Below are 11396 nucleotides of genomic sequence, written 5' to 3'. Positions count from 1 at the left end.
TGTCCCCCCCCAGGGTTGGGGACTGTGTCCCCAGTGCCCCCCTAGGGTCGGGGACCAGTCCCCCGGTGTCCTCGGGATCGAGCCCCGCGTCCCCCCCGGGTTGGACACCAAGCCCCCGGTGTCCCCCACCCTGGGTCGGGGACCGACCCTCCAGTGCCCCCCCAGGTTTGGGGACCGCGTCCCCAGTGTCCCCCCCGGGTCGGGGACAGAGCCCCCCATGTCCCCCATCGGGGCTGAGCATCGTCCTGTGAACTGGGACCGAGCCTCCAGTGCCCCCCCCCCCCCCCCCCCCAGGCTTGGGGACCGTGTCCCCAGTGTCCCCCCCGGCGTCGGGGATTGAGCTTCCAGTGCTCCCCCCCCCCCCCCGGGGCTGAGGACCGAGCCCCCGGTGTCCCCCCCCGGGCTGGGCATCATCCTGCGAGCGGGGACCGAGCCTGTAGCATCACTCGGGTGCTGGGTACCACTTTCCAGGGATGCTGTCCCTTGTCCCCAGCACAGCCATCCCCATCCCATGGCACCGAAGCCACCCGTAAGTGGGGGACGGATCGGGGGCACCCATGGGTGCTCAACCCTATAGCAACCCCCCAAGTATCACCCCTCACCCCCCACCCCCCGACCAACTTGTGAAAGAGCCCCCCAAAAAAAGAAAATTTCCCCAGTGACTCATTTTGGGCCAACAGCCAGAGAAAGCAGAAGTGGGGGGGGAGGAGGTTGGGGGGGGGGGGGGGGGCATCTGTCTCCTGTGTCCCCCCCCGCGGGGGGCTAGAAAAGGGGGTGAAGGAATCCAAGGGTGACATTAACCCTTTCGTTCCGGGAAGGTGCCCGCCTTCTACTGAATAATACCATGATTTAATGAAAAAGGATAAAAAAACCCCAACAACAACAAAACTGCGCTTGGGTTTCTGTTCCTGGCTCCGGTTTGTGTTCGAGCAGAACGGGGGGGTCTCGAGCTGGGGGGGGGGGGGGGGGGGGGGGGGGGGGGGTCCCCTGCCTCAGTTTCCCCTCGCACGGGGCAGCTGTGCTCGCCCCGCTGGGAACATCTGGAATTTCAGGCTCGAACATCTGGAATTTCAGGCTCCGGTGGGTGCTGAGCACCCCTGGGTGGGACCTGGCCCCGGCGGGGGCGGCTGCAATGGCAGCGCGGGGGGGGGGGGGGGGGGGGGCGCTGCTCGGGGGGGGGTGGGGGGCGCTGCTGGGGGGATTTTAGGGTTTAATCCCGACCCTGGAAAAAAGGGGGGGAATTGCTGAGGTGGAAACGTGTCGCTGGGGTGACGGTGGCCACTGGTGCACTGAAAGGTGTCGGGGCTCGGCGGGTGGCAAAGCCCAGCGCTGGCATCAGCAGGCAAGGGAGGAAAAGGGGAGGAAAAGGAAAAGAAGAAGGAGGAAAGGCAAGAGAAGTAGGAAAAGGAGGGGGAGGAAGAGGGAAAAGGAGGGGGAGGAAGAGGGAAAAGGAGGGGGAGGAAGAGGGAAAAGGAGGGGGAGGAAGAGGGAAAAGGAGGGGGAGGAAGAGGGAAAAGGAGGGGGAGGAAGAGGGAAAAGGAGGGGGAGGAAGAGGGAAAAGGAGGGGGAGGAAGAGGGAAAAGGAGGGGGGAGGAAGAGGGAAAAGGAGGGGGAGGAAGAGGGAAAAGGAGGGGGAGGAAGAGGGAAAAGGAGGGGGAGGAAGAGGGAAAAGGAGGGGGAAAGGGGGGGGAAAAGGAGGGGGAAAGGGAGGGGAAGAAGAGGGAAAAGGAGGGGAAGAGCCAAGAAATTAAATCCCGACTGCTGGGGACGGCTGGATCCAGCGCCACGACGCGTCCTTTGGGACACAGGCTGGGGTCGGGGGGTCGGGAGGGGCCAGCGCCCTTCGCCCGCGGGTTAACGCTGTCAGGTGCTGGCATAGAAACGCGGCTCGGTTCTGAAGCCTGACGCTATAAATGATGCACCTAAAGCCGTAAACCAGCTCCCTGGCGTTAATTACCCCACGATTAACCGATGTAATCACGAAGGAAACGGCCGCCTGGGAGAGCGCACGTGAGCCGAGCCCCCCCAGCGCCGCGGGGATGCTGCGCCCACACCGATGCGGGGGGGTTATGATTTAGGAAGTGAAATCCACCTGCATTTAGGGGAGCAGCCGGAGCTGGGTGCTTTTGGGTGGGGGGCCTTTGGGTGCCCCCCCGCATCGAGAGGGGGCTGCCAAACGGGGAGCCAGCCGTGAGTACCAACATCTGACACCCCAACCCTCTGCCGAAGGGGTGGCAGAGCTGAGCCCCAGCCCCACCACCGGGGGCTTTCCAGGGAGAGTGAGTTAGCGAGGCACTAATGAGGCTTAATGACCTCACCTGGGTCACCCAGCACCCCTGGGACCTATTTAAGCTCAGCCCAGTGGTGGAGCCTGGTGGTGTTGAGCCTTACTGGGGATGGATACAACACCATATATCTGGGTGCCCAGGGACCCCTATAGCCCCACACCCGCAGGTTCCCCAGGGGTGCAAGGAGCGCAGGCAGCACCTTTGGGTGAGCCTGAGTATCCTGAAAATACCCAAGGATGGGATGCAGCATGTACGGAGCAAAGCACCTCCTTTTCGGCACCCTCTGCCTCACGGCACATCCTGCGCGGTCCGGGGCAGCGCTCAGCCCTTCCTGCCTGCGGGGGAGGAAGGGCACGGGCTGTGAAGGTGCGTGTGGAGGAGGTCAAGCCCCACCACCCCGTTTTCTCTGCATGGAGGCAGCCCCATGGCTTTTCTCCGGCGCCTTTTGGGTTTTCGGAGCGAAGAAGAAGCTGCGAGGCAGTACAAGCATGTCAGGCGGGACGTCGATCCTGCGAGGCCTGGTGGTGCTGGGTGAGCTGGGCGACGGTGCCTTCGGCAAGGTCTTCAAGGTAGGACAGCACCCCGACATGCCACCGGCGCCCTGAGGGTTTTGCAAATGCGTTTTTTTTTGGTTTTGTTTTGGTGCTGCCTCACTGCCGGCGTGCAAGATGCTAAAAAGCCTCAAAATGCCCCAAATCTGTGGCAGAGGATGGCGGGGTCACTGCCTGGTGCTGGCACAGCCCGTTCCCGGCGTTCGGCACGGTGAGAGCCACCAGCTCGCGGTGCTGGCCTGTTTGCCGGGGGGTGTTCGCCCCCTTGGTTGGGGCGAGGGGGTGAAGACGGGGATGTTTTGCTCTGAAACCACAACCCCGAGCCTGAGCTTGGCAGGAAACCCAAACGTGCCGCTCGGCAGACCCGTGGCAGCAGCTGCCTTCCGGGGCCGGTGGGACATGGCGGTGATGGTCCCGGTCCTGGCGGGGCTCTCCCTGGCCAAAACCCATCCTCTCTCCGGCTTTTTCAGGACAGCCAAATGCCTTGGTGTCGCTTGCAGGCTGGCGGGACCTTCCTTGAGGGTTTGAGCCCCCTGTGCCAATGCTCACTGTGGCTGCGCCCACGGGGTTTCTATTGTGTCCGTGGGAGGATGTCGCTTGCCGGAAGGTTTTGGGATGCAGAGGGATGCTCCAGGAGCCATATCAGCCCCACACATGGGATGGCTGCGCATCCCTCCCCTTCCCGGCTCTGGTGATGGTGGGGTCCCCGTGCCTGTCCCTGGCATCTGGCTCAGTGGTGCCGGACACCTGGGGAGGGACGCGATGGGTCCAAGCTTCCCCCTCACTGAAAACTGAGGGGCTGCTCCTTTTGTGCCCCACAAACGTCTTCCCCCAGGCACAGAACAAGGTGACGGGGGCCTTGGCGGCCGCCAAAGTGATCAACACCCCGAGCGAGGAGGAGCTGGAGGACTATGTGGTGGAGATCGAGATCTTGGCTTGCTGCGACCACCCCAACATCACCAAGCTGCTGGATGCACTCTACTGGAACGGGCAGCTCTGGGTGAGCTGTGGAGGGGGCTGGTCCCCCACCCTGGGCATGAACTGGGGTCCCACCAGGCTGTGGGGGACTCGGCCTGGAGGGGACACATTTGCAGACCAGGGTGGGAAACCTCTCCCTGCAGATCCTGGTGGAGTTTTGTCACTGGAGGGGCCATGGATGCTGCGATTTTAGGTAAAGAAACATTTTTTTCCATCTGGCGCACAGCTGTCGGAGGGTTTGGTGTGGGATTGCCAAATTCCATGGCGTGAGAGGGAGTCCTGGGCTTGTGTAGCATCTCCAGGAGGGAGGATGGGTCGGGGCGCGTTTTCATCCGGGTACCCCCCAGGTTCGGGGTGTGGGTGCTGGGCAGGAGGCATCGTTATCGGCGGGGTTCGTTTGTGCTAATGGCAGAGCTGGAGAAAGGGTTGACGGAGGAGCAGATCCGCGCGGCTTGCAAGCAGCTGCTGCTGGCGCTGCAGTACCTGCACGGCTGCAGGATCATCCACAGGGACGTGAAGGCCGGCAACGTCCTGCTCACGCTGGACGGGGACGTCAAACTGGGTGAGCCCTGGCAGGGTTTGGGCCCCGTGGGGTGGGGGGAGGCCGGGAGTGGACGCGTTGCCCCAAGGATCTTCTCTAACAGCTTCTTTCTGCAGCTGATTTTGGTGTCTCGGCCAAAAACTCCAGCACCATCCAGCGCCGGGCGTCCTTCATCGGCACCCCGTACTGGTAGGTGTGGGGCAGAAATCCCCAGGGATGCTGGGATTTGGGAGCGCAGGCAGGTGGGATGGGGGAGCCCAGATGTCCCGTTCCTCTTTGTGGATGTTCACAACCGGCTCCTTGACACCAGGAGCATCTTGAGGAACCGGATCATTCCTCCTCCAACCAATGCCAGCTCCGGGGGGGCTCCTCAGCCGTGTACGGAGAGGACACGTGGGTGCTGGTGGGTGCAAGCCCGCCTGGGCTGGCGCTGGAAGAGCCAGGGTCAAATCTCACCTCTTCTGCCCGCAGGGTTGTCTATGGAGGGGGTGGCACCTGGGTTTAGTTTTGGGGGCAGATACCAGCCCTGGTCCAGAGCAGGCTGGACCTCTTCCCCCCTCTGCCACGCACAGGATGGCCCCGGAGGTGGTGCAGTGTGAGACGTCCAAGGAGAGCCCCTACGGCTACAAGGCTGACATCTGGTCACTGGGCATCACCCTGATTGAGATGGCAGAGATGGAGCCCCCCTACCACGAGCTGAACCCCCTGCGGGTGCTGCTGAAGATTGCCAAGTCCCAGCCACCCACTTTGCGTCACCCCAAGAGGTGGTAAGTCCCTGCGGAGGCATCACCCCAACATCTGTGACAGTGGGAGAAGTTGGTCCATTGGGCAACTGTGGGGAGAAGCTGTGTCCGGGCAGCTGGGCCGGGCTCTTGAACCATCAGTGATGCTTCTCCAAGCCCAGCTCCAGAAGTGGCCCCACAGATTTCCCATCCTGCTACCTTTGCCCCCTGAAGGTGACACACCGGGGTGGGGACTTCTGCAAGGTGCCCGGGTGTTCCTAACATCCCTCCAGGCTGTGGGGTCCCCGGCGGGGGGTGACGGGGAGCTTCTGGCCCTGTGCTCACAGGGGACCGTTCCACAGGTCTGAAGATTTCAAGGACTTCTTGAGGAAATCCTGGAGAAGAGCCCCGAGGCGCGGTGGTCGGCCAGCCAGCTCCTGCAGGTGGGTAGCACCCATTGCCACCTGCCCAGGGTGCTGGGACCCCTCCTGGTGCTGGCCCCACTCACCTCCCTTGCTCCCACCCAGCACCCCTTTTGTGGCGGGCATCTCCGACAAGCGACCGCTGCGGGAGTGGTGGCCGAAGCCCGGGCTGATGTGCTGGAGGAAGAGGATGAGGAGGAAGGTCTGGTCCCCTCGGTGCGTGAGTAGCGGCTGGCTGGGGTTGCAAGATCCCTCCAGCCCTTTCCAGGAGCTCGCTGAGCCTCACCTCTTCCCCCACTGTCCACCCCACAGCCTGGGCAGGAGCATGGAGATCCTCCTGCTCCCCAACCGCGGGGGATCCCCTGGAGCATCAGCCCCTGGCCGCTGTGGGGAGAGTTGGTGAGGAGCCGGGGGTCCCATCTGATGTCCAGGTGGCAGCAGAGCCCAGGACCAAGACAGCGCCCGACTTCTTGAAGCAGATGAGGAGGAGGTCTGAGCGTGTGGGCTCCATGAAGCTCCCTGCGAAGAGGCCGTCAGAATTTCTGAAGCTGATACGGCGCAGGTCATTTTTTGGAGGGATGAAGTCCCAAGAAGCAGCTGAGGAGCAGCACGGGGTGAAGCTGGGTGGGTTGGAGGTTACGGCGCTGGATGCTCCTCAAGGAGCCTCAGCAGAGCTGGGAGGAGAAGTTCAAGGGTGCCAAGAGGAGACCAGCCCTTTGGAGACCCCCTGTGACACGGCCAAGCCCCCCTCGGGGCCACTTGGAGACCTTGCTGAGCTGCAAGAGCTGAAGGCGGAGCAGGTTGGACCCCAGGCAGAGCCCCAGGAGGACAGCCAGCCTGCCAGCGCATCGCTGGTGGCCAAGAGGCCTATGGCGGGGTGGCTGGTAGCCCAACCAAGCCCTGTTCCGACTCCCAAATGTGACACAAAAAAGGAGTTGAGCAGAGCCCTCACCTGTACCTCGGTGGCCCTGCCCGTGCCCAGGGACGGGCGCTGGCATGGGGGCTCGGTGGTGGGGCAGCTGGTGGAAGCCCTGGATCTGTGGACCATAGGGACCAAAAGCCAAAGCTTCAAGTTGCCAGCAGAGCATCAGCGCCGGGTTACTCGGTCGTTGCTAGACCTAAAGGTTGAGGTTGGCCCAGCTGGGGCCGAAGGTGGCCTTGGGAAGGGTGGTGGTGGAGCAAGGAGGACACCCCTGGGACCTGAGCGTGCCGGGGAGACCGAGCTGGTGGAGAAAAGGGTAGCACAGGGTGAAGAATTGCTGATGCCCAGGGTGCCAGAGGGGGTAGTGGTGGGGTCAGATGTTCTCCAGGGGTGGCAGGAGCCCCCAGCTGGTCTGGGAGAGGCCGGAGAGAGGAACAACGGGGCGAGAAACTCAGTGGTGTGTGAGCCCATCACTGACCCCCTGGACCTGGTTGAGCAGGAGGTGGGGAGGAATGAGGAGAAAGCCACAGACAGCGTTGACACTGGGGTTGGAAGCTCCTCCCAAGGAAGCCCTGGTGCCAGCAGAAGTGAACATTGGAAGAGAATGTTGGAAAAGGGGTGTCTGATGGGGGACGCGAACCCGGTGGGAGATGCCAGCCAGCCCGGGGGAAGCGATGCTGGCAGGAGAGGAACCGGCGGCAGCCTCTGCAGCACGTGTAGGAGAGAGACCTGCAAGTGAAGAGGCCCAAAGTTCAGTGGAGCATTCATCCTCCGTGGAGATCCTGGGACCTGTTGAAGAAGAAACCGAAGAGAAAGCAGAAAACTGCCTCAGAGACAACCAGCCAGGAGCTGCTCATGGGAATGGCTGGAAAGGACAAGATGGAAATGATGGAGAGCTTGGAGAAGATGGGGTGCAGGTTGCTCCAGCCCTTGAGGGCCCATCAAGGGATGGACCTGGAGAGGAGATGGGTGGCTCGGAGGGTCGCGGAGCAGTGCCAGAGCGTCCGGAGGCCCTTGGTGGACACCCAAAGGCCACGAAGACCGTGAGCTTTGGTACTGCCCTTGTCCGCGCTTCTTCCCAGGCGCGAGCAGCGTGGGAAGCAGGGAACACACCGGGTCCATCCATCACCTCAAAGCAAGGAGAGGAGCCATCCCCTGCGGAAAACCCCGCAGCTGTACAAGGCCCAAGTGCCCTCCCTGCCCTTGGGGCAGCCCAGCAGGTGAGAAGCTCACGGGAAACGTGGCCACGTGAAGCCGCCTCCACCTTGTGTGGGCTCCCATGTTGGTTTTACGTAGGTTTGGGCCATCTGAGCTCAAACCGACACTCCCGGTCACAGGAACCTGCCTCGCCCGAAGGGTGGTCAAGAAACCCCACAGGTTTGTGGCGGATGGGGAGGAGGAGGTGAGCGTGGCGCCCACCAGAGCTGCCAGCAAGGCTGGGGAGAGGGATGAGATGGTGCGCTCGGCTCGGTGAGTGATGCTGGCAGTGGAGGGGCCACCAGGCATCTTCCACCCATTTCTGGCCGAGGAGGACCAGGGGCAAAGGGAAGAGGGTGCGGGAGGGAGGATGGATCTGGGGTTCTGCAAAGCACAAGTGCTTGACCTCCAGGCTTGGAAAATGCATCTGCTCCAGCAGGAGACCATGAGTGAACCCTTCTCTGCATCCTCAGGGCTGAGCCAAAATGTTGCCCAGCCCCGTATCTGGTGTGTCCAGCAGCCAGCTTGGGGAGGGAGAGGGGAAGATCTCCTCCCACAAGCTCTCGCATCGCCCAAGGAGAGTAGGAAAGGATGAAGGGGGAGATGGAGGGGTGGTGCCATCAGCTGTGCATGGCCACCGCAGACCCGATGGAGGCCACATCTTCTTGCTGGAAAAAGTCTTCTCTGCGATGTTACACCAGGGCTGAGCTCCTCCCTTCCCTGAGCCACCTACAAGTCAGCCATCCTGGGCGAGAGGCACTTCCAGGGCCACCTTTGGCCCCCTCTCACCGTGATTCTTCAAACCTTCAGGCGCCAGGAGCTCCGCGAACTGCGGGTGCTGCAGAAGGAAGAGCAGAGAGCTAAGAGCCAGCTGGAGCAGAAGTTCCACCAGCAGCGGGAGCAGATGTTTCGTCACATTGAGCAGGAGATGATGGTAACTGGACCATTGTCCATTGGTGCTACGATATGGGCAGAGAGGGACACCTGCAAGGGGTGCTGGGGTCCCACCGCGGGAGATGCCAGGGTCTGGGTGGGGGGGTTTGGTTGCTTCGGTGGCCAGTTCTGGTCCCTGCAGCCCCATTAACCGTATCTGCATGGCAGAGCAAGAAGGAGTTTTATGACCGGGAGGTGGAGAGCTCGGAGCGGCGCTACCGGCAGCTGAAGGAGCGCCAGGAGCTCAAGTACACGGCGAGGCTGCGTGATGAGGCCAAGCGCCTCAAGGCCCTCCAGGAGAAGGACTGCGAGAGGAAGATGCAGGAGCTGAAGGGTGATGGCAGAGAGGTGAGGGTCTGACCAGAGCTGCCCCTCCCAGCCGTGCTGCCAGGAGCCTGGGGACCGTCTCCCCTGGGTGCTGGGACCAAGCCCCTCCACTGCTCACCGCAGGAGCAGCGGTTCCTGCAGCAGCAGCAGGAGGAACTCAACGCAGCCCTGCAGTGTGTCGTCCAGGAGCACAAGAAGAAGATGATGTCCATCGACTGGGAGTGCATCAGCAAGATCCATAGCCTCAGGAGAGGTAGGCTGGGCTGGGAGGAGGAGGATGAGGATGGAGGGCTCTTAGGGAGGGGAGCAGGGGGTCTGGCTGGTGGGTTTTGGGGGTGGTGATGGTGCTGTGGTCCTGCCCGGCAGCCCGCGAGTCAGTGGTGTGGAGCATGGAGCAAGGGCACCTGCAAGAGAAGTACCAGCTCTTCAGGCAGCAGGTGAAGGAGCAGCACGCGCTGCAGAGGCAGCAGCTCTGCAGGCGCCACGAGAAGGTGAGGTGGGAACTGCCGGCGATGCTCCCCCCAGCCCGGTGGGCCCCCGACTCCTCTCCTAGCTCACCCTCCTGCCCCTCTCCCAGGAGATGGAGAGGATGAACCGCTTCCACCAGCTCTTGCTGGAGGATCTGAGGAGCCAGCAGGCACAGGAGCGGGCTCAGCTGTTGAGAAGCCAGCGCTGTGATGCTAAAATCCGCCTGGCCCTCTTCAAGGACAACCTGAAATTCCAGGAGGCTAACGGGGCCAAGCAGCGAGAGAGGGCCAAGGAGGTAGGAGGACCTGTCCGGGGGCCAACGAGGTTCCCCAGCCCGAAGTAGGGGGAAAGTGCCCAAAAAATCCACAAGTGATGGCTTTTAGGGAAAGGGAGGGTGACGTGGGCTGTCCCCCACCGCAGTTCATGCAGCAGGAGGAGAGGCGGCAGCGAGCAGAGGTGCAGCAGCAGCAGGAGCAGCAGGCGCAGCAGCTGCAGGAGCTCCAACAGCAGCAGGCTGAGAGCCTGGCAGAGCTGGAGCAGATGCAGGTACTGGGGACCGCTGCAAAACTGTCTGCCCCGGGGGCTTCCCGCAGGGCTGCTACCCCTCCTCAAGCACTTTCCTTCCCGTTTCCACCTCCCCTCTCCCAGAGCGAGAAGATGCAGCTCTTGGTGGAGCAGGAGAGGCGGCAGCTGGGGCGGCTGGAGCAGGAGCACGCCATGGAGCTCAGCGAGTGGAAGCGACGGCTGGCTGCCCGCAAGGAGGTGAGTGCTCCCGCAGCCCGAAGCGTCTCCTCGCCCTGGCCCTGGCCCATGGAGGGCTGCTGTCCCCACCAGCCCCCGTGACGTGGGGCACAGCACACGGCAGCGCTTTCTCTCCTCCAGATGCTGGAGGAGGAACTGGGGAACTCGCTGCCGGTGCAGCGGCGAGGAGGGCTGCAGGGCGCCCACAGCAGCAGCAGGATCACCCGCTTCTTCCATCTCCCCTCCTGACACTACGCCGCAGGCTACTGGGGAGAGGCGGGCAGCTGCCTGGGGATGGTCCCAGGGCTTTTCTGGGAGATGGGGCTGTAGGATCTCAAAGGCAATGCGAGGGGCGGCTGCCCTGGGGGTGCTGAGCCCCAGGGCTGGGCAGGACATGGTATGGATCCCATGGGTGGCAGGCGTGGGTGTGTTCAAGTCCATCATCGCCATGCTGGAGGGGCTGGGGTAAAGCAGGTGCTGCCACCCCAAATCACCCCAGAAGCCCCTCGGGAAGAAGCCCCTCAGGGAAGTCTCCCCCACTGGTCCCAAGCTGTGGATACGGGGGTTGCTGGCGCTTCCCAGGCGGCTCTCCCCTCAGCTGAATTGCGACTCAAGGAAATACATCCTTTCTTGAAGAAAGTCCCTGTTTGTGACTATTTTTTGACTTAAAAACTCTCATCTTACGCCCCCCCCCCCCCAGTGCATCCTGGGTCCCTAACTTGCCCCTCAGGCCAGGTCTCCGCGGGGTGGGTGTCCTAGAGATGCCCTCAGGGGTGGCTGGCAGCACAGTGCCAGCATCGGAGCCCAGTCTAGGTCCCACCACCCCACAGAGCCGTTCTCTACCTGCTGTGTCAGGGCCCTGAGGGCACTAATACACCCTAAATGGCCTTGAGCAGCCTCACCAGGGGTCTCGACCCCCACCCATGGCCCAGGAGCTCTATGGAAGCTCAGCTCAAGGGCTTCACTCCCTGCCTGAGCTGTGTTGGGAGCGCTGGGCTCCCTGCCTCATCGCCTCAGATCCAATCCTGACCTGCAGAATAACTTCCTGGCTTGATCTTGGACCTGCCCCAGCACCGGGAACTGGCCTGGTGCCCTCAACTCTTGGTGAACCTGGCCGCCACCATCCAGGTTGGTCCTGCTCACGTAATTCAGGTCCTGGAGGAGTGTGTCCTGGCTGGTGATGCTCTGGCTGTGTGATTCCATGACTCCTGGCTCGCATTTCCTTAGGGAGCTGTCCTGCTCTTGCTGTTCTCTGTCACTTGTGTTATTTTAACCTCTCGCCTGTTTTAGAGACTCCTTCTTCCCA

The 11396-nt window shown here is 62.5% G+C and overlaps 2 protein-coding genes across 2 annotated transcripts; both read left to right on the top strand.

The window, feature by feature from the left end:
• Positions 1–2412: 2412 nt before the first annotated feature.
• LOC119140469 lies at positions 2413–9692 on the top strand. The gene is given in 17 exon segments (XM_037371852.1): positions 2413–3839; positions 3961–3978; positions 3980–4010; positions 4230–4379; positions 4475–4547; positions 4931–5125; positions 5443–5471; positions 5474–5523; positions 5608–5722; positions 5815–6971; positions 7371–7644; positions 7762–7894; positions 8432–8555; positions 8723–8902; positions 9005–9134; positions 9248–9372; positions 9459–9692. Coding segments are annotated over 17 exon segments (3477 nt in total). The 5' UTR covers positions 2413–3380.
• A 156-nt stretch (positions 9693–9848) lies between these two features.
• LOC119140463 (STE20-like serine/threonine-protein kinase) lies at positions 9849–10678 on the top strand. Its single transcript, XM_037371845.1, has 3 exons — positions 9849–9895; positions 9998–10111; positions 10232–10678. Exons 1-3 carry the CDS (start codon positions 9890–9892, stop codon positions 10337–10339), a joined length of 228 nt encoding a protein of 75 aa, XP_037227742.1. The 5' UTR covers positions 9849–9889; the 3' UTR covers positions 10340–10678.
• The last annotated feature ends 718 nt before the right edge of the window (positions 10679–11396 follow it).

This window comes from Falco rusticolus, chromosome 20 (assembly GCF_015220075.1).
Source record: "Falco rusticolus isolate bFalRus1 chromosome 20, bFalRus1.pri, whole genome shotgun sequence".
Lineage (NCBI taxonomy): Eukaryota > Metazoa > Chordata > Aves > Falconiformes > Falconidae > Falco > Falco rusticolus.
The sequence above is the reverse complement of the archived record's forward strand: the minus strand, read 5'-3'. Positions and strand labels throughout refer to the sequence as shown.

Coding starts and splice junctions, on each gene's coding strand:
- LOC119140463 (XM_037371845.1), top strand. Junction 10,112..10,231: donor GGCTGGCTGCCCGCAAGGAG/GTGAGTGCTCCC, acceptor TCTCTCCTCCAG/ATGCTGGAGGAGGAACTGGG.